General features: G+C 38.7%; 1 protein-coding gene across 9 annotated transcripts in view; it reads right to left on the bottom strand.

Annotated features, from left to right (window-relative positions):
* Mycbp2 (MYC binding protein 2) overlaps positions 1 to 1,056 on the bottom strand; it is a 272,185-nt gene extending 271,129 nt beyond the window's left edge. For 4 of the 9 annotated variants that reach the window (XM_071611434.1, XM_071611435.1, XM_071611436.1 and 1 more), the window contains exon 1: positions 514 to 1,056. In XM_071611434.1, coding sequence (XP_071467535.1) covers positions 514 to 815 — 302 coding nt within the window. In that variant the 5' untranslated portion in view covers positions 816 to 1,056. The remainder of the gene's footprint in view (positions 1 to 513) is intronic. The other 5 variants (XM_071611437.1, XM_071611443.1, XM_071611439.1 and 2 more) reach the window with 2 other exon arrangements.
* Positions 1,057 to 22,376: the final 21,320 nt, after the last annotated feature.

Genomic DNA, 22,376 nt, shown 5'->3' with positions numbered 1-22,376 from the left:
AATGACACTAACCTTAACCTACACCATTGCTCCCCTTAGAAAAAGGCAGATTTCTTCCATAGAGGTAGCAAACAGAGAAAAGAATGTCATTTGGGGGTGGGGGGGCGTGCAAAATAACATTGCCGCAGAGACACTGGAAATGCCACTTTCCTCACCACTCTCGCAATTTCTATTCCTGTTACCTTTTTATCCTCTACCTATGCCTCCTCCTTCCTCAACAATACACACACGTGTCATAAATAACCAGCACCATCACCTTTTCTAGCATCACAGGCTACCCTCCCACCCTCCATAAATCCCCACATAGAAAGACAGACAGACATAGATACACACACACACACACACACACGGAGGTGACACTACAGCCACCGCACCCTCTTATCTCAATAAGTGCTCTACCACCAGCATCAAGCGCTCACTAAAAGACAGCTCAGTATACACATACATGGATATACACACACGGATGCACACACGGTGCACACGCGACATGTGGCACAAGTAAAGAAAACGCACCTGGAGGCCGGGTGTCCAGCGCTGCTACCCCCCAGGTCCCTGTCACTTAGCGCAGCTGTGTAAATCCTCCGGTAGCGGTCGGCCAGGGCCCGTCCTGACAGCAGCAGCTGGTAGTGGCCCCGGGAGTCCAAGGTGGGCAGCCCCAGCCCCAGCCCCGCAGCAGCCACGGAGCCCTGGGGAACCGACATGAACAGCGCCCCCGGCGCCGGGGAGGAAGAGATTGTGGCGGCTGGGAAGAATCCGTCCCCGCCGGGCCCCGAGGAGGCGGCGGCGGGGGAGGCAGTCGCTGCGCACATCATCATCCTCGCCGCCGCCGTCGCCGCCTCGTCCCCGCCGGCCGGGCGGGCAGACACGCGCGCGCACTTACACCCCTTGCCAACGACGACGGCTCTGGCGGCGGCCTCTGGCTCCCGCAGCAGGGAGACTACAAAGACAGCGACCTCCTCCTCCTCCTCCTCCTTCTCCTCCTCCCCCCCGCGCCGCCCTCGCCGCTACTGGGGCCGCTCATCTAACCCCGCCACCCCGGGTGTGTAAGGAGGAGGCGGTGCCGCCGCTGCCTCCGCCACCGCTGCCACCACCGGGGGTACCCGCAATGGGAAGCTGCCGGCCTCACTGAGCATGCGCCAGGCCTTGCACATGCTCAGTAACTCGAGTCCGTCTCCTCCCACCCCACCCCTCCTCTACCACCGCTCCCTCCGCCTCAGGGCTTGGGGTGTGGGGGCGGTCCGGCGGTGCGGAATCTACAGAAAAATCCACTTCTCCGTGTTTTACTAGCAGCACGAGCAACTGAAAGGACAAGGTGCTTGGAACGCTGTCAGATAAGGGCGCCTGCCTTCAGGTACTGTTCCATCCAGTTGGAAGAACAAGAACCTGAAAGAGGGAACGTGCCCATCACCAGAGGATTATGCTCTCCTGCTTCCTTTTCCCTGAGTCGTTGCTGCCAACAGGAAGATTCCTTGTGAATGGTGCTGGTTAATTCAGAATTCAAGATAGAGACGACCATCCGAATCCCGTCCGCCTTTGTATTTTGGATTTTTTATCATTAGGATTTAAGTCTCTTGAAACAGCATCACTTACAAAGAGGTAGTAATCAGGTATATTCTTTTTTTCTGTGAAGATATAATTAATACACTGACATTCCCAATACACAGTCATTCCCAAATTCTTGTTCTCGTCATTTATATCAGAGTTAAATAAACCTTAATGCAATAATGTTTTTCCTAAATATTATTTTGTTCATTCCTCACTCACCCGGAGGGTGCACTTTTATCTCTTGACAGTGGTCACCATCTTTCTCTGCCTGTACTTACATTATTAAAGATGATTCTTGAATATGACTTGAAACTATAATTGTAACTAAGACTGTATAACATCTGTAAATCTCAGAGCTACCAATGATCTTATCCTTGTTATTTATAAAAATGTATCATTTGCTGAGTGCTCTGTTCCAAGTTATTCTACTAACCTCATCTACATAAATGCTCTAAAAACATGTACCAATGCCCAGTGTTTTTTTTTTCTTTTTGACTCTCAATTTCAAGAGTATGCCTGATTAATTTACAATTCTGACAAAATAATTTCCAAGTGCTATCATCGCAGTATCTTTCATCTGTTTACTAGTTCTTATCTGTTCCTCTTCTTTAAATGGCTTTATCTTTAAGAAAAAAAGAAGTCTTGCTTAGTTTTTGAAAGTACAAAAAAGAGTGGAGAAGTAAATTAATTCTTACTTTGGAGAAGTAAGGTGCTAAAAAGAGTGAATGTTATCTGGAGTCTTAAATGATAGATGTATGTCATTTAGAATTTTTTTTAAAAAAAGATATCTAGAAATGAGGTAATGAAAATACAGGAACAAAAGGCAAACATGGAAAATCAATATTTTAATACCTATTCAACAAATTTTGCACTTTTTGTTTCCTCAGCTCTAAGTACCCTCAGAGCTTATGTTTAATTTTGTCTTCCTTAGCCCCTCATCTGGAACTTCACACATAGTAAGTATGCAATATATACTTTGTTAAGCTAAATTTCTATCCAGATGCTTCAGCACAGTTACAAACCCTACTGTAGAACAGGAAGTTCCCACACCCCACCACCACCTTGGAGGAGAACCAAGACACTGGCTCTACACTCTAAGGGTGGAGTTCAAGTCCAGACAAGTAGGCTCTGCAAAGGTGCATTAGTATTGCAAAAGTCATCAGGATAGCTAAAAGACTCTAAAATCTGACAACCTTGGATTTGGACCTGGACTCGGTGCTACTTACTATTTTTATATCTTTGGACACGTTTTCTACTATGAATAATGGTCAAGAATAATAACTACTGCATAAGGGAGGATTTAAAGCTTCTTGGATGTCCACCTTGACACATGGCTTTTTGAAAACTATAATATACATTAAACCACACACACTAGACTCTTCCATAAAGGTAGGAATGAGGTCTGTGTCTATTCACCCTTTCATTCCCTGCTCCTAGCACGGAATGGGTTGAGTGAATGAATGAATGAATATTGCCTACACAGAGAAGCATTTCCAGGGCAGGCTTAGGTGATGACATGTGCATTCATTGCCCATTTAGAATTTCTAAAGAACTGTGACCCCTGTAGAGTTTCTAGTGGAAAATGACCCCGTGTGGCTTCACTGGTCTCAGGGTTCCTCCCACCTTTTCATTTCACTTCAGACTTTATAACTACTTTTCAGTCCCAAACAAGCCCCTTCCTAAGCCTCCTGGGTACATGCAAAACCTGGTAACTGGATAATTTCCTAAGAAATCCGATAACATTGAGCAACCCCACTAGGCGTGCGCAAAGTCCACACATGCTCACTTAGGTATCCGAGGGTGGTGTTTCTGTTGCGGTTGGCAGCGTTTCCTTCCACCGCAGCGACAGTGGTCGCTCTACTCTAAATTGATAGCCAATGCTGCGGGATTTTTTTTTCTCCGCCCCCACCTCGCCCTACTCTTTCTTCCTCCGTGCTGTGTCCTCCTTGGTTCCTGCAACTGCCACAGCTACTGCTGGCTACCTCGGAAGGCTGCCCTCGGATACCGGGGAATGGGGCGCGTACCTGGCAGAAAATGGTGTTTGGAGTGACCCTTAATTCCATGGTCAAGGGGACGTGAAGGGGAGGGTGGACCCCAAGGCAAGCCCAAGCCATCGCTGCAGATGGTAATGCCTGTGTCCTCTCCCGCCACTTCTGCAAGCGCTACTACTACATTGCCTCATGCAGGCCAAGAGTGTGTGTGTGTGTGTGTGTGTGTGTGTGTGTGTGTGTGTGTGTTTTGGGGGGAGGGGTGTCCTGTTACTCAAGGAACTATGCAAAATAAAAGAATACAGAGGGCTTTGCTTTTATTTTTCCAGCCCCACTGAGCGCAGCTCCTGCACTTTCCGCGCTGCCATCTTAGCTTTATACTGACGGGGCTGGGCGCCAGTGGGTTCGCATTAGGAGCCTGGCTGCTGGAGCGCAGCCCTGGGGGCCGCACTTGCAGCCTTGGGTGTCAACATGGGCTAGACCAGAGTGCCTGACGCAGTCGCTCTGAAAGAATAGCATGGAACCAAGGCAAATCCTGCCTTTACCCATTTCATTACGGGCGTAGCAGTCTTTGTGGTTGATCGGCTCATTTCTCAAAGGACTCTTGCATCCTTCACTCTTAAGATCATAGATTTTTGTCGTTCTTTTCCATTTGACATTGCCAATATGCACCACAATTTTTTGAAATTTTATCACAATTTTTCTACTCTATATGCTAAAGAAAAAAAAAAAAAAAAAGAAGCCAGAGCTGCAGAGCTGATGTAGTAAATAACGTGTCAGGGGCCATAAAGTGTAGGCACACATCAGTGTTAATAAATTTCATTTAGAAGGTTAATATACTAATGCTACACTCTGACAAAGACAGGAAGCATGTATATTGTCAGACACACAAAGACTGCTAAAAACGTGTTCAGAAGTCTGAGTTTGTTTCCCTGGTTTGTACAATAATATGCTGGAACATTTAAAAACAAAATAGGGAGCTGAGAGCATTTTAAAACAAGTGTGGTAGCTGAGGGTTAGAGCTCAGGATTGAAAAGTAAAGAAATGCTCACTCTTCAGTGACCTTTATTTTTTTAAGTGGAATACGATGATATTGAAATTTAAAATAAAGTAATTTTTAAATAATATATTGAATACTCCACAGTGAATATGAAAATTGATCATGGCAACTGAAATTCTCCTATTTGTAATTAATTATTTGTTTCTTAAGAGGGTCTCTTTTACTAAGCCTGGTCCTGAACTCCCTGGCTCAAGCAATTCTCCTGTCTCAGCCTCCACTACACCCAAATTGAAATTCTTTTAAATATAAATTACACATTGCATCCCTCACCTATTTTGTCCAGTAGCCATGAAGAATTAATTCTTTTTCCTTTTTATTCATGTTAGTTTTAAAAGATGCAAATTACATGTCCAAATTTTTCTACAAATAAAAAATTTAAGTTCCCAGGGGCCTGAGTTATATATGAATATTTTCATCCCTGAATTTTCATTTGAAAATATTCTTAGTGAATACATGCCCGGAAATGTGTGAATTCCATAATATATATGTAGACATAAAACCCAGCATTTTTTAAAAATCTCATTTACGGTGCATTTAAAGCACAGCATGCTTTCATAACTGAGAAAGTCATAGAAAGTATAACTCTCCTAAGGAAAGAAGTTAAAGAACCACAGAACTTCAACTTTGAAAGCTTCAATATAGTTTATAAATAATTACTAGACTGGTGTTTATTATGAAGATTAGATAATTTAAATTATATAACTTCAAACACTAAAGGATCATTAGAATTCATATATAAAACAGCAATTTTATCATATCAGAGTTTTTTGAAATATATTTAATAAGGTTGTTGGTAAATCTATTCATCAGATTATATTTAAATGGATCTAAACTGATTATACTGGGCATGAATTTTGTTTTTTGTTTCTGTATAGACATTCAACCTTTCTCAAATTACATGTTCTCATCCGTAAGGAGGATAATAATAGTGTGTACTTCATTAGAGTATTTAAAAATTAAGTAATATGTATGAAGTACTTACTAGGCACACTCTGGCAGCAATAATAATAATTATTATTATTGTTCAAATATATTAATGGTCCTTTATTTGAGGTATTTCACAATCCTGTGATAGGGGAAGTAAAAAAAAAGCAGATATATAGTTTGAGTTATATAGACTTGAATTTGAAAATTGGGGTTCTTTTTTGGGGGGGTGTAAGTGTATTTATTTTAATAGAGTCCTGTCAACAAATACAGATTTACTATATCTTGACATGACAAGAAGAGTAGAATTCAAAGACAACACTTGTTTCCCTGAAATACCTCCTCTTGGGTAACATTAATTTACAAAACACATTACTTCCTTCCATCAGTTCAGTGAATTTTTAGAATTTTAACTGATGATTACATTTTGACACGTAATAATTAAAACAGATTATAGTTTCTTCTCACATTTTGAGTGGCTATAGTATATGTAAAGGCTCATATATAAATTGCAAATCATTCATAGTTCATAGCTCTGTTACTTAATCTATAATTAAGATGAAAATCTTACCTCTGCTTAGTTTGACTATTTTGACAATTGTTTTTATTTTTATATTTTGAAAGTAAGAAAGAGTCATCTTACTCTGTATGTAGTCTCTTAAAAATATGTGGCTTTTTTTTTTTTTTTTTTTTTTTTTTGATGCCACGTTAGGTTTGTCTTCAAACTAGGCCAGAAGCTGCTGAAAAAAGTTTTTATGATTCCTGGGCTGGGGCTAGGGCTCAGTGGTAGAGCGCTCGCCTAGCACGTGCCAGGCGCTGGGTTCGATCCTCAACACCACATAAAAATAAACAAAGATATTGTGTCCAAATACAACTAAAAAAGTATCTTAAAAAAATAATATATGATTCCTGAAAAATATTATATATTCTTCATAAATTAATCTGTGGTTAGCGACAGTGTTTTCTTAGTTTATACAAAATAATATTATTTATGTGATATCAAATGTTAAGAACTGAATTAATTATTACTTAACTCATTAATTAACTAATTAGTAATTAATTTACTTCTTGAAGAGAAAAAACTGTGACTTCCCTATAGATACTTCTAAATTCCACCTCTATGTGCTGGTAGAACAATGTGTCTGTAATTGGTTGTTTATTCCTGAGTTCATTCCTTTCCATTCCCCTGCTCTGCTCTGTACAGTAGGAGAATGACCTCTGCATACTATATTTTCCAGGTCTCTCTTGCCAGCTAGGTTCAAGTTAGGTAAGACTGTGGAATGAAATGGGTGATTGGAAAGTGGGTAGAGGAAAGAATTAATCTCTCTTCTCTCCTTTCTCTCAAATCCTTCTCTCCCACTCTCTCCCTCCCCCACCTTTTTTTCCTCTCCTTCTCCTCCTCCCCTCCCTTCGCCCCTCACTGCTTTGGACAACATTTTGTGGTTCCAGCTCCTGCTTAACAGCTTCTCCTCCATAGTCCAGGGGCAACCAGGAAACTTATTGCTACAGAATCAGCATTTCTTCCTTGGATCCTAAGAGCTTTGTGATAAAATTAATCCCTGAGCTGTCCCTTGTTTGTCTTTTTAATTCCTTCAGTACCATTACAATTCGTTTCCATATTCCATTCTCCACCTTTATGACCTGGCATGCACTTGCCCACTTGCCTGTTTTCCTGATTGGACCCTGAATGATACAAATGCTCTTCCATCCAAATAATAAACAATATGTGGCTTCTCAGCCAAATGATGGGAACTGGACTTTAAAACTTGTTGGATCTGACTTCAATTAGTCAGACAAAAACCTGCTTTGAAAACAGTATTGGTTGATTTGCCATATCCATTCTATTTTAAATTCCCTTCTTCTTTGGTCTTCTTCCATGCTAGATAGTGGAAAAAGTGAAATTGTCTGGAAGTCTCTGCTAAATTGGCTTTGTGACATAATTCAGGCCAGCAAGAAGGGAAAATCTGTTGGTACTACTTTTCTCTCTCTTCCTTTTCACCTCAAAGATAGACAGAATGGCTGATATTTTTAGCCCTGAGATAAGGGCCAAGAATATCACTGATATCGATGTGACATTGCAGAGCCATTAAACAACTTATTTTTATGCAAGCAAAATCAACTTCTAATTGTCTCAGGTGGGTTAACGAATTATTCTGTTACTTGTGGTTAAAATGTTCCTGCTTAATATAACAACTCCAGCATCTTAGCAGCGTGCACTTCTTATCTGGAGAACACCAGTAGTCTAAAAAAAAAAAAATTATGGAAAGTAATTAAAAGCATAAACATCCACTCATCTACCTGGGTCCTAAATTTTCTTCATTTCATTGAGTCAAAAGATCAGAAAGTTCACTGGATACTAGTTTATATTATGCCTTTGGATTTTATTCATTATTATTACAGTATTGTTCCTCCCAGATAACCCCTTCCAGGTCTAAGGTAAGTCTCCAGCTGCTGAAAATTTGCTGGCTGCTCATGAATAAACCCCTATTATGAATTGCTCTTGACCTTAGGAAGCTGTTTTACTCAAGGTTATAACCCCTCTCTAGGGGAGCTGCCTCAGACAACTCCTGAATATGGTATACAAAGACCTGGCACTCTGACTTTGACTCAGGATGATTCTGAAGAGCCATTCCAGCTTCCAGAACTAGAATTAGCCAAAGCCTTTGCATTGCTTTTCAATTTCTCTCTGTGTCCCTGCCCTATGTACCCACTGCTCGTGTTTTCATTGCTCTTTCACAGGTAATGTTGAAAATTCTTTATAATAAACTTTCGACATGTAAGTCTCTATCTCTGAGTCTATCTCTAGGGGAGTCCAATTTGAGTCAGTTGGTTTGGGGAGTTGATCTGAAGAAATGGATTCTCAAATGGGATTTGGGAGCTGGATTATTTATTGATCATTATAGATGAGGACCCTATCTATAATGGACAGTATCTAAGATAACACACATGATCTTCATTTGAAAATATCTCTAACCTGTATAAATCCTTCCCAACCAACAGAATATGGCAAGGTGTCAGAATGTGCATGATTATACTTGAGTAAGTCATATACTGTTATATAATATGATTAAGTTTAAACTATTATAAATCCTGTCTGACTGAGACCCTCTTTTTCTTTCTGGCTTTGAAGAGGCAAGCTGCTATATTTTAAGCCACCCTATGGTAAGGTCCATCTGACAAGGAGCTTATGGTAGCCTCTGACCAACAGCTGATAAGGAACTGAGTCCTTTAGTCCCACAGTCTACAAAGAAATGAATTCTATCAAAAATAAGAATAGTCTGGAAATGGTTACTTTCTGCATGAGTCTCAGATGAGACTGTAGCCCTAGATGACATCTTTTATTCTTTTCTTTTTGTTTCGTTTGTTTGTTTGTTGTTCAGGGATTGAACCTAGAGATGCTTAACTACTAAGCTATATCTCCAGCCCCTATTTATTTATTTAATCATTTATTATTTTTTGGAGACAGGGCCTCGCTATGTTGCTGAGGCTGGCTTTGAACTTGGTGATCCTCCTGTCTCAGCTTCCCAAGCTGCTTGAGTTACAGGTGTGTACCACCACACCCACCCTCAAACATCATCTTGACTACAGCCTTGCAGATGACAGAGCCAAAGTCATACCCAGACTCCTAATGTACAGAAACTGTGAGATAATAATGTATCATTTTAAGGCCCTAAGTTTGTGATGCTACTGTTATGCAGAAATAGAACACTCATTAGAGGGTGTCCTTCCTGGAAAACGCAGTATCACCAGTGATGATAGAAAGAGCTTTGATAGTCCTGACATACGGTAGATGTAGCTGTACAGTTGCTGAACTTTTCACTGGAGGTAAACTACAATGTGTTTCCTGCAGATGAGACTGCACTTGCAGGTGCAAGATAACCCAAGATATAGATGCACTGGAGAAATGAAGGGCTGAGAGTTAATAAGTTCAGTGGTCTGAGGCCTGCCAGATGTCTCCTACGAAGTCAAGGGTAAATTATCACATCTCACACTTCCTACAGCAAAGTATGGACAACACTTGCTGAACTTCTTTGGGTTCTGAAGGCATAATACTTGGGAATGTAGCTCTGACAATTTACTTAATGAGGGATGGTGCCAGCTTTAAGTTGTGTCCAGAGTGGGAAATGGCTCCATATTATCTCTGGGCTATGGCATCGTCAGTCTTGCTTTTTGGACCACAATGTGTCACAGCCTAGGAAATTAGTTGTATTCATGGCAGGAAAAAAATGCTGTGAAATAAATGGAGAATTTCATGGGACAATCATAAAAAAGAGCCTAAAGCTCTGGAGCAAGACCATGTGAGCTTTAGGGGAAAAAAACTCATCTGCTATTTTTAAAAATGGCCTTGGCACACTACTGGGGCCCTGATAGAGGCAGAGCACCTCACCATGACATGTCAAGTCATCACCAGGAGAAGTAAAGTGGCTAGGACATTTACATTTACATCAGGAGCTGGATTTTGTCAGACCCACCAACTACGAAATTTCAATTGACATCAATCTATGGTAAAAATGGAGGACTTGGCATAAACAGGGTCGAAACTAGACATGTGCAGAGTCAGAATAAAAGTAAGTAACATGTTTTTGTGGCAAGACTCACATGTCATCCACCACTATTGCCCTAGTGCCTGTCCCTGTGCTCAAACATATGGTTGCACCGAGTGACTTATGACTTACTGGTGGAAGAAGAAAAAGGCTGAGATTGGTTCATGCATAAGTTGACTTAGTAAGTGGGTGCAAGCCGAAAATGGACTGCTATTAGACTATGATCTTGATACATGATAATGAGACAAAATCTTCCAGTAGTTCAAATCCTTCAGTGCACATCATCCCACCCATTTTGCAGATAAAGAGATGTGGCCTGAAGAAAGAGTATGTAACATTTGTGGGTCGTAGCACATGTTTTGGTTGGTTAGAGGCCTGGATGAAGAAAGGAAGATTGGGAAGAAAGTCTGTGAAACAGATATGTGAATGGACCTATGGGAGTGGGTATGAAGTGTGAATATCTTTGGATGACAGAGTGATAATGATACTCATTAGAGGGCATCCTTCCTGGAAAACACAGTAACAGCCACACAGGAAGTTTCCATCAGTTGATGTCAGTTAGCCTCAGTTTTATCCACCCAACAGTGGCACAAAGGCACATGGATAGAGTAGCCATGGTGTAGTGATGAGAGTTATGCTTGGTAGTAAGGACAGAGGTTATGCATGGAATTTATAGCCAGGATTTTCACTGAACACGATGGTATGGTTTATTGCCAAATGTACAAAAATGCCAACAAAAGAGAATAACAGTAAGTCCTTAAGATAGCATGATCCCTTAGGGAGATCAACCAGCCACTTGCTGGACAGCTGATTATATTACACTCTAGAAGCGTCAATGATTCAACTTGGCTAAGGTTGATATATATTCTGGTTTGGGGTTGCCTTCCCGCCTACAAGGCATTCATTGGCTTGCACCGTTATCTGAAGACTTTCACAAATCCAGGATCCTGAAAAACATTACCCACTTTGTAGTAAACAATGTGTGAGAGTGGATATGTGTCTGTGGTAGGGTAAATCACACCTCACCAAAGATGTCCATATTAACCTGTGAATATGTTGCATTAACACGGCTCCCTGACTGCCAAGCTTACTGGCCTATGAGGAGAAGCAGCAGTGGAGCGGTAGAGCAGTGGAGCAATGGAGTGGCAGCTCAGGTGGGTTGAAGCATGGGCATCACGCATGCCCTGCAGTGGTGTGGAGCCCACCATGCAGACATAGTGAGCCAGTGCCTAGTTGAGCCAACGCATGCTGACCTGTCATCCTGTAGCAGCCAGGCCAGGGTGTGGGTCAGACACCGGGGCAGAAGCTGGCTCCACACAGTGCTGCAGCCCTATCTAACCATCTCAGTTTCTGGCTTTCTGAGCTACCATGAGAAAATGGAGGTGGGACAGACTTATATGAAAGTTGGGATCAAGAATAAAGAAAATGTGGTACATATACACATTGGAATATTTCTGAGCCTTAAAGAAAAAGAATGAAATTCGGGCATTTGCTGGTAAATGGATGGAACTAGAGAATATCATGCTAAGTAAAATAAGCCAATCCCAAAAAACCAAAGGCCAAATGTTTTCTCTGATAATTGTATGCTGATCTGTAGTGGGGAGGGGGATGGAGAGGGAATAATAAAAGAATTTTGGATTGTGCAGAGGGAAGTGAAGGAAGGGGTAGGGATGTAGGATGGGAAGGAAGGTAGAATGAGATAGACATTATTGCCCTATACACATATGATTACTCTACTGGTGTGACTCTGCACCATGTACAGCCAGAGGAATTAGAAGTTGTGCTCCATTTGTGTATAATGTATCAAAATGTATTCTACTGTCAATTATAACTAATTAGAACAAATTTTTTTTAAAAAAAAATTCCTAAAAAATAATAGTGTTAGTACATTTCCAAATCCTAATTGGCATAAATTTGGATCAATAGCAGTGAACCAAATCCTACATAAACCCCCAGACAAGCACACTTGGTTGGAGAAAACCTGCGATGTGGTCCCCTCTTGCACTATAAGAGTTCCATTCCTATTCTTTTATAAATCCTATTGTTACACTCACTCATTCTGGTCTGTGGATTTCATTATTGGAATTCACAAGACAAGAACTCTGAAAGAAGAAGAAAATGAGGGAAATGTTGGGGTCTGCTGTAATGCTGAAAGGCATGGCCCACTATTAAGAGCTACAGCACTTTTAGGATGCAGAAGACTGCCGCTTGTGTAGACCCCACCTGCCAGCAGAAGCAGTGACTTGAGTTTCATCCCAAAACTCTGGTGTCAACATCATTTGGCAAAAAGGGGTTCTACAGATGTGGTGAAGTTAAGGACCTTCAAATGAGGAGACTATCCTGGATTACCCAGGTGATGAGCCTAGTGTAATTTCACTAGTTCTTAACAAGAGGAAGGCAGGAGGGTAAGAGGGAGAGAAGGCTATGTGGCTACAAAATCAGAGGCAAGAGAGAAAGAAAAAGATTTGAACATGCTATGCTTCTGGCTTTAAAGCCAGAGGAAAAAAACAAGAGTTAAGAAGTGCAAATGGCCTCTAAAAACTGAAAAAGTTGTGTTTTTTTTTTTTTTTAAGTCTTCTTTCTAGTCTCTAGAAGAAATGTGCCTGATAACCCCTTGATCTTAGGACCACCAAAAATATAAGATAGTAAATCTGTTTTAAGTAAATTTGTTTCAGCAGCAACAGGAAACTAATAAAACATCCTTTGGATCCAGTATTCTATCACATCAAACACCACCCAGAACCTGCTGTTTATAGAATGATGCTGTGGCCTTTTGAAGGTGAAATTGGGGCACAGCTACATGTAGTACAGTTTAACAAGTATAATATAAAGCCGTGTCCTTAACAGAATATTTAACTTCAGGAACCCAGAGCACAAATAGTGGTATGGCCCTGTATCCAGTGACCCCCTTAGAGAATTTTTGTTTTCTGCCTTCTTGGGGACCTGGGTCCCAAAGGTTTAATGCTTCTACTGGAAGACCCATAAGAGCCACACTGTACTTTAAATTATGGTTGCTTTCAATCACTTTAGGTTTCTTAGTCCAAGAGACCAGTAGACAAAGAAAGGAGTCCCTATTCTGGTAAAAATAACTGACCTCTATCTTGAGGAATAAATGGGGCTGCTATTAAATATGGAAACAGAGAAAATATGTATAGCACTTAGGTGATACATGGCTATGTCTGTTCGTGCTTCTTACTGAATTTTGTTAAATGAACAAGTTAACTCCTCATGGCCTGAGGATGGGTTCAGGTCTCTCAGGGCTCATGGTATATGTGATGTAAGGAGGCCATCTAGTCTAGCAAATTTTCTCACTGAATGTGGAGGTGATCTAATCCAGGCATGGAAGAGAGGCATTATGAGTTTCAGCTATAGAATTGGAATCATACATAGCAACAAAGGTGGTAGATCATTCTAATTATCTTCCTATTTCATGTTTTTATAGGAAAAAACTCTCCAGAATCCTGGACATGTAGTAAACTCTCTAGAGAAGAAAATGGATCTTAGTTAGCAATGCTAAGTGTGGACTGCAATTGATTCTGTAGTGTATTATCAGATTCCCCCTTCCAGACTGGATGGCTCATCTCCCACATATCAAAAGTATTGGCAGCTGATAGTTCACAGCTGAACCCTTCTCTGAGAACTGTCCTTGGAGGATGGTTCCTGCCTGGCCCATGTGGATGTCCCTCCATAAGGCATAGTCCACTTCAAGTTACTAACTTAACATTGCAGGGGTACAAACACTTCATCCCAGTGTTTAATTTGGGAACAACTCCAAGGACCATCCCAAATCCAGAGCTCCATGGAGGTTTAGCTGATGTCTCTTGTTTTGATTGATCCTTCAACTTGTCCTGCTACATGATTCAACTTTCCTCACTTCTTTACCAGTTTTAATACTAGCGATAAACCTAATAGGTTTTTGTTTCATAACTGGTTTTCCAGAAAACTTAATCTAAGATGGTTATTCTGTTTAAAGTATTTTAATTAAAACGTAATGTTTGTCATTAAATTTGCTTAAAAATATTGATGACATTATTCATGACAGTCCATGCTTTAATTTTCCTGCCTGAAATTTTCATTTTACAATCGGTACTCAGAAAGACTTTGCTTTCCCTAAAACCTTTCTTTTTTTTTAAATGTGATTGATCTTTTATTACAAAAGTTTCAACCCAGGTTAAATAGATGTACATTTCAGTTATTTCTGTTTGTGCTGTAAAATGAGTTATCTAGTACTATATCTATTGCCAAATATTTTCATGGGGTTTAAATATATTGTGATTTTACTTTATATTAGTTTTTTATTGATACATAATGTTGTACAACTTTACAGGATAGATGTATTATGGCAATTGGAAATATGTATAATGCACTATGTAATAATTAAATCAGGGTAAAAAGCATTTTCATTTCTTTAAATGTTAATCATTTTATGATGGGAATTCATACTCTAGTCATTTTGAAATATACCATAGATCATTTTAGCCAATAGTTTCCCTACTGTTGAAAACAGAACTAAAATCCTTCCTTTCTGTGTTTTGGTGCCCTTATTTAACTTCTTTACATTCTCTCTACTCTTCCCACTTCCTAGTGACCATTGTTACCCTCCATTCTATGAGACAGACTTTTAATTTCCACAAATGAGCAAAAACGTGTGTTATTTGTCTTTCTGTGCCTGGTTTATTTCACTTAATGTAATGGATGATCTTCTGTTCCATCCATGTTACTGCAAATAACAGGACTTAATTCTTTTCAAACTTGAATAATATTTTGTTGTGTATATGTACCACTTTTTAATCCATTCATCCACTAATGAGCATCTAGGTTGATTCCCTGTTTTAGCTATTGGGAATAGTGCTGCCATTAACATGGAAGGGCAACTATCTCTTTGCTATAATGATTTCATCTGCATTAGATGGATATAGACACAGTAGGATCACTGGCTTATATGCAAGTTGTATTTTTAGTTTCTAAAGGAATCTTCATACTGTTTTCCATAATGGCCCTACTCCCACCAGTAGTGCACAAAGAGTTCCTTTTTCTCTGAACCAGAACTTGTTAATTGTTTTTTATTTTTTTAAGATAGCCATTCTGAGATAAGATGATATCTCATTGTAGTTTTGATTTTCCTAATGATTAACGATATTAAGCATTTTTTCATATACTTGTTGGCCATCTGTATGTCTTTTGAGAAGTGTCTTTTCAATTCTTTAGCCCATTTTTAAATTGGATTGTTTATATTTTTGGTGGGTCTGTTTTTTGAGTTAGTTTAGACATTATGGATATTAAGCCCTTTTCAGATGAAGAGTTTGCTAATATTTTCTCTCATTCTGAAGGTTATAGGTTGTTTCTTCACTTTGTTTCCATTGCTATACAAATCTTCTTAGCTTGATATAATCCCATTTGTCTGTTTTTACTTTAATTGCCTGTGCTTTTGGGGTCTTAGCTAAAAATCATTACCTACACCAATGTTGTGAAGTGTTTCCCTTGTGTTTTCTCATAGCAATTCATAGTTTCAGTTTTACAGTTAGGCCTTTTATCCATTTTGAGATGATTTTTGTGATTTTAAAAGTTTGGGGTTTATTTCTTCATGAAATAGATTTTCAGTGCCTTTCCTCTTTTTTCCTTTTGGAATTTGTAGAATGTGATTTTTTTAACCTAATGGTTTCTTATGTCTCATAGTCTTTCTTCCTTGTTCTTAATTCTTATTCTTTGTTCTTTCTTTTGATCTGACTGGGCTAATTTTAAAAACCTGTCCTTGAGTTCAGAAATTCTTTCTGTTGTGGAAGCTCTCCATTGTATTTATTTCATTGATTGAAGTTAGTTCCAAGATTTCTCTGTGATTCTTTTTTATGATTTCTATCTCTTTGGTGTATTACCATGTATTCTAGCGGGTGACCTAATGCTGGGCTCACAAATTATGATTATTCCAATAATTTAAGAAAGCATGCAACCACACAGAAGTACCTTTTCAATAATCCAGGGATGGCTCTGCTTTAAGGGACCATGGAAAGAGAGAGCCACTGGAATTCTTTATTCTTATGTAGGGGACACCAGAAGGGGAGGTTCCATGGAACCATTCTATCCCAAAAAGGGCAAAGGGGTAGGATTACAAAGGAACAGATGAGTATAACTCAACCTCAGCTGGTAACGCAAATACCTGGAGCCTTGCCTCATTGCCCAAGAAGAGGAAGTAAATCCCAAGTTACTGTAATAATCGTTGAGTGCCCCTGGGGCATCAGGACTTAAAGGCATGATCATGGGGCAGCTTCCGACATTGGTGAATTTCTCATTCATATTCTGAATTGTTTTTGTTATTTCTTTGTATTGTCTATCTGTATTCTCTTGCATCTCACTGAGTTTCCTTAGGATCATTATTTTGATTTTTTTTTCAGGCATTTCATAGTTTTCCTTCAAATTAGAATCTATTTCTCTAGAATTATTGTTTTCCTTTGGAGGTGTTGTGTTTGCATTTATGTCCCTACATTGACATCTGTTCATCTGGATTAACAGGTGTTTTTTCCAATTTTATGAAGTAGCTTCTTCTTCTTTTTTTTTTTTTTTGTAAGAAAAGCCTTGTTTATTTAGAGGATGTGAGGTCTCAGTTGAGTAGGTACTCTAACTTTGATGATAGGTGAGCTCAAAAGTATAGCTTCTGTGTGACTTCTTTGGCTGTGATTGATGTCACCAGGTCTTTGAGGGTCAAAACTGTCTATAACCATAGCAATTCATGAAGTAGTTGTATGACTCTGCAGTGGATGTAGGCTTCCAAAGGTGCATGTTCCCAGGCCACACGGAGTCAAGCACTGATGGTGCTAGGGAAGCTGCTGTGGTCTTTGTGATACAAAATGTGGAAAGGATTGTCCCCAGGTTCCATTAGGCAAGCACACATGACATTAAAGGTCGTGGTGCTAGCATCCATGATCCCAGAGTCACAGGATCCATCAGGATGAAAGTGAGAAATGCCTGCATCCATGGCAGCAGCAGCCAAAGTTCTACAGCTTTAGGATGGGATGAGCCTTCCCTAGATTCTATAGAATGAGTACAGGTGATAGTGGTATCTATGGTACTGGTAACTATTGACTTGTAAAGTGAGATGCAAAAGGACCTTCCCTAGGTCCTTTGAGTCACTTATTGTTATACTGAGGCTTGTGGCTCTAGCATCTACATTCCTGGAGGTTCAGGACATGGATGGGAACTTCTCCAGGTCCCAAGGTGATGCCAAGGCTTTTGGCACCAGCAGCCCCAGTCCTGTTGCTGGGAGAGGAGCAAATGACATTGGTTGAGTGCAGATGACATTGGAATCTATGGGTCTGGCAGCTACATTTCTGGCTCTTATTCCCACTTCACCCACCCCCACCCCCAACTTGTCCCATGCCAGAGGTAGAACCCAGGGCCTTGCACATGGCACATACTAGGCAAGTGCCCCACCACTGATCTATCTCCCTAGCCATTTACATTTTATTTTGGGACACAGTCTTGCTATGTTAACCAGGCTGACCTCAAATTTGTGATACTACTGCCTCAAAATTCTAAGAAGCTTGAATTATAGGCATGCACCATCATACCTGGTCTTTTTTTTAAATCAATAAATACATATTTTTTTGTGATTCTTGTTACCTTTGGCTAGTGAAAAATAGTAAATTTGATGTTTGTTACAATATTTTTCCAAGTTCTGAAAAACAAATTATAATGTGGGAAACAGAAACAAAATATCACATATTACAATAATAAATAAACTGGAAGACAGACCCTTAAGTTCTTTCCTTGGAACCCAAAATATTAACACTTTTAATCATTCACTCACTTTAGGTCTGGCAAGACAGTCTTCTTCCTAAGCTTTAAAGAGATTGCATGCTCCTCAAAGGTACCTAATGCCTAGTTGGATGAAAGAAGGACATGCCCTAATTCGACATGATGAAGATTTGGGCCTACTTTTTCTTCTATTTTGTTAGATGTAGGGGATTTCAACTCTTGATGTGAGAAGAAGCTTGCTTTATAGGGAGGAGAAGATAGTTCTTGATTTATCGACTACATTATCATGTTTTTAATAAAACTAGAATCATACTTATTTTAGATTTCTGACATTTCCAACAGTTTCACCTCATTTTAAGATGTTCTAAAGAAATAAAATAACCATTAGACCTTTTAGGGAAACCAGCCTATATGCAATTGTTTTTCCTATAACTTCCCTTAAAATATCAAGTTCAATAAGTACTGTACTTGAAATATAATTAACATCTAAAACTAAATTCTATAGAGCCATACCTACTGATAATCTGTTTCTGTGCTCTATTGCTTATGCAAGTATGATGTATTACTCTATATAAAGGGGGTCAGTTTTTAATATTTATACTTCCATAGAAAAATACATAAATGTGTCTGTGATTATTAAATCATCAGCATTTCCCATAATTATTTTTAAAGCAAATAAACAAATACAGAATCCAAATAAGTTCACTTAATATCCTTTGAAAAATGTTTTTCTCCTGTTTATAGTAAACAGAGGATACCTTGCAGGTTGGTAGACAGATTGACCTTGGTTTCTATTGGACAGGTACTGACTGCACTCCTCATCTAGTAGACAGGTGGCTTTCCTGGTCTGGATGGTAAATGCTGCCTCCTGGTCTGGTCGACACTTACTGATCTCCTTGTCTACTAGATAAATTATACTTTCCTGGTCTAGTAGACAGATGTTGCCCTTCTGCTGTGGTGGAATAATAGAAAAGCAAGATCCTAAACTAAAACAGTCTTATAAATCATCCTCAAGTAAATTATTCTCTGTCAGTTACCCCTTTGAAAAGAATATTATAGAAAGGAAGTAAGAAGTGTGATTACTTAACTATTGTTGCTACAGTAGCCTCAGATAAACATCTATTTGCCTTTCTAGCCTACTAGAAGGGCATGAGAAACCCAATTTCACAGCAAACTTTATCTGCATGCTTTACAAAACTGTTCACTGGTGTGAGAACCTTGAATACTTGACCATAGAGAGAAAATCCCTACTTAAGTCAGTCACCATGTCTACTTCAGTTTTAGTTTGGGAAACTAGGTCAGTCTCAATTCTGTGTGGTAAGAGAAAAGTTAGTTTTGCTTCTTGAAAGTGGAAGTAGTTACTTAATTTAATCACTAATATTTAAGACATGAGAAATATACAATAGTAAATGCTATTGTAATCTTTTTGACATACTAATCTTTGTCACTCCTCCCTCCCATACAAATCATAAAGTCTTTCTTCAACTGGTTAAAGAGTTCACTTAATTTTGGACCAAGAAAAAGGTAGTAATAAAACCAGATAATAACAAATGCTAAATTTCTCTCAAAATAAAAAACAAAAAAAGGCCTGAGGATGTAGCTCAGTCAGTGGTGGAACATTTGCCTAGCAAGTGCAAGGCTTTGGGTTCAATTCCCTGTACTGCAAACAAAAAGTACTCCAGGACCATTGTTCTGTTTATTTGATCATTTTAATACAGCTGATATTCACAGAGAAAGCAGCCCTACTTCATAAAGTGAAATAATTGGACTGGAAAGAGAAAATGTGAGAATGGGGTAGTAATGTAACTAGAAGTGTTGCATAATTTTGCAGAATCAATAAAGGCATCTCATTCTTGTTCTCCCCATTATATTCTACATAGAAATCACCACTGTGGCATCTTATGATTTATGATTATAAATTATTTGTCTAAAAGAATCTCAATAAGCTAATTCATTGTTATTCTTCCTTTCCTAAAAGAATAAACTTGAAATGCAGTGACATTTAAAAATTATTACTTATTACCAGCTTTGGGAAAACACATGACTACTTACAAATCTTCAGAAATACACACATATGCATGCATAAATAATAGCCAAGGAAGAAGTTAAAATTGGCTAAAATAAAAGAAACTGATATTTGTCTTTACTATACATCTTCAACTTTAGGATTTTCTAACTGTATAAATATTTTTAAAAATTCAGTCTGTTTAGCATATAAACTAATATCATCTCATGTGTATGTAGAATGCTGCAGTTTTAAACATAATTTTAAAAATATACCTGAAAACATTAAACTACCATCCTTATATTCTAGATAAAGGAAACTAAGTCCAGAAAGGTTTAAGATGTGTTCAAGGTCACAAAATCAAAGTTTGCCTGAGTGCTGTATTTTATTTTCATCATATTTTAAAATGGTATTTAGAAGAGTCTCCAAGCTGTGTACATATACAGAACTTGAGTGGATTCCATTTGTTTTAATTTTTATGTTTTGCTGTACTGAAGATCGAGGTCAAGAGTGCTCAACCACTGGGCTACATCCCCAGCCCCCCCCCTTTTTTTTTTTTAATTTTGAGGCAGAGCCTCACTAAGTTGCCTAGGCTGGCCTAGAACTTGCTATCCTCCTGCCTCAGCCTCCAAGTAGCTGGGATCACAGATGTGTGCTACTGTGTCCAGCTGACTGAATTCTTCTTCACAATTTGGGCATATTACTTAATCTCCCTGTCCTTTATAGTACTCATCTCTGAGATGAAGACAGTAGTCCTGCCTGACAGGATTATGAATAAGTTAATTCTTGGAAACTCTTAGCACAATGCTTAGTGGACATAACAGCTCTGCAAATGTTGACTGCTGGGATTCTGAGAGCACTGATCTTTATGGTCTTTTCCTTAGTCCATAAATAATCCCACTTGTTTTGAGGGAGGCTTCTAAATTCTAATTCAGTTTCCTTTCCTACAGCACTTTGAGTTTCAGGTCTTTGAGATAGATTGTTTAACATTTACTTTCCATACTTTTATTTATGCATGTGTATTGTGTGCATGTGCATACATACACACACCTAATTTGAGCATCTTTTAATTTTTTTGAAAGACACATGAGTTTATTATCTTGCAGTTGTACAGATCAGAAATCTGATATGGGTGTTATTGGTCTAAAAATCAAGGTGCTTACGTTCCTTTCTTGTGGTTCCACAGAAGAATCCACTTCCTTGCCTCTTCCAGCTCCAGTGACTGCCCACATTTCTTGAGTCCCCTTTGTCTGTCTTCAAAGCCAGCAACATTGAGGGAATTTTCATGCTGCCATCTTTCTAGTTCTCCTTTTTTATTTCTCTTTTTCACATTTAAGGACCTTGTGATTATACTGGCACTTGGATTATGCAGAATAATCTACTTTAAGATCAGTTGATCAGTTACCTTTTATTAAATTTTAGAGTTAGATTTATTGACGTATGTTGTATAAGCAGTAAAATCTATCCTTTTCAAATATACAGTTCAGGGACAAAAATATATAGTTAGGCAACCTTCACCTCTACTATCAATATATAGGCTATTTCTATTTCTACATAAAATATAAAACTATCCCAGAAAAATGCTAATGTGACTTCTGTAAAGAATGGCATATAAATAAAACATCATAAATTGTGTAGCCTTTTATATATTTTTAAAATATTCAGCCTACTGGTTTTGAAATTTATCCACTTTCTCATGGGAATCCTTTATTTTCTGAGATAAATACATTTGTTCTTCATATATTTGCTGCATTAATTTTGCAATATTTAGATCAAAACTTCTTCATTCATCTTTGTGAGTCTAACTAGTAAATTTTTGTCCTTTTGTATTAGTTCTCTTTAGTTATATATGATAGTAGAATATATTTGGATACAATTATAAAAGCATGGAATATATCTTGTTCTAATTCAGTCCCCAGTACCTCCCCTCTCCCTCCCCTTCCCCTGTCTCCTGCTCCCTTCCCTCTGCTCTACTGATCTTTCTGCCATTTACTCATAGTTATTTTTTAAAAATAATTTCTTGTGGAGGGACACGATGGTGAGATTCACTGTGGTATATTTATATATGGACATAGGAAAGTTATGTCAGATTCATTCTGGTGTCTTTCTTTATCCCACCTCTCCTCCCTTCCCTTCATTCTTCTTTGTATATTCCACTAATCTTTCTTCTATTCTTTCTTTTATCCCATCCCCCTTATTATGGCTTAGCTTCCATAGATCAGATAAAATGTTATGCTTTTGGCTTTTGGGGATTGGCTTATTTTACTTAGCATGATAATCTCCAGTTCTATTCAATTACTGGTGAATGTCATAAGTTAATTCTTATTTATAGCTGAGTAATATTCCATTGTGTTTGTATAGCACATTTTCTTTATCCATTCATCTGTTGAAGAGCACTTGGGTTGGCTCTATAGCTTAGCTATTGTGAATTGAGCTGCTATAAATATTGATATGGCTGCATCACTATAGTACACTGATTTTAAATCCTTTGGATAAATACTGAGGAACGGGATAATTGGGTCAAATTGTGGTTCTATTTTTAGTTTTTTGAGAATCTCCAT

This window comes from Marmota flaviventris, chromosome 4 (genome assembly GCF_047511675.1).
Source record: "Marmota flaviventris isolate mMarFla1 chromosome 4, mMarFla1.hap1, whole genome shotgun sequence".
Classification (NCBI taxonomy): Eukaryota; Metazoa; Chordata; class Mammalia; order Rodentia; family Sciuridae; genus Marmota; species Marmota flaviventris.
The sequence above is the reverse complement of the archived record's forward strand: the minus strand, read 5'-3'. Positions and strand labels throughout refer to the sequence as shown.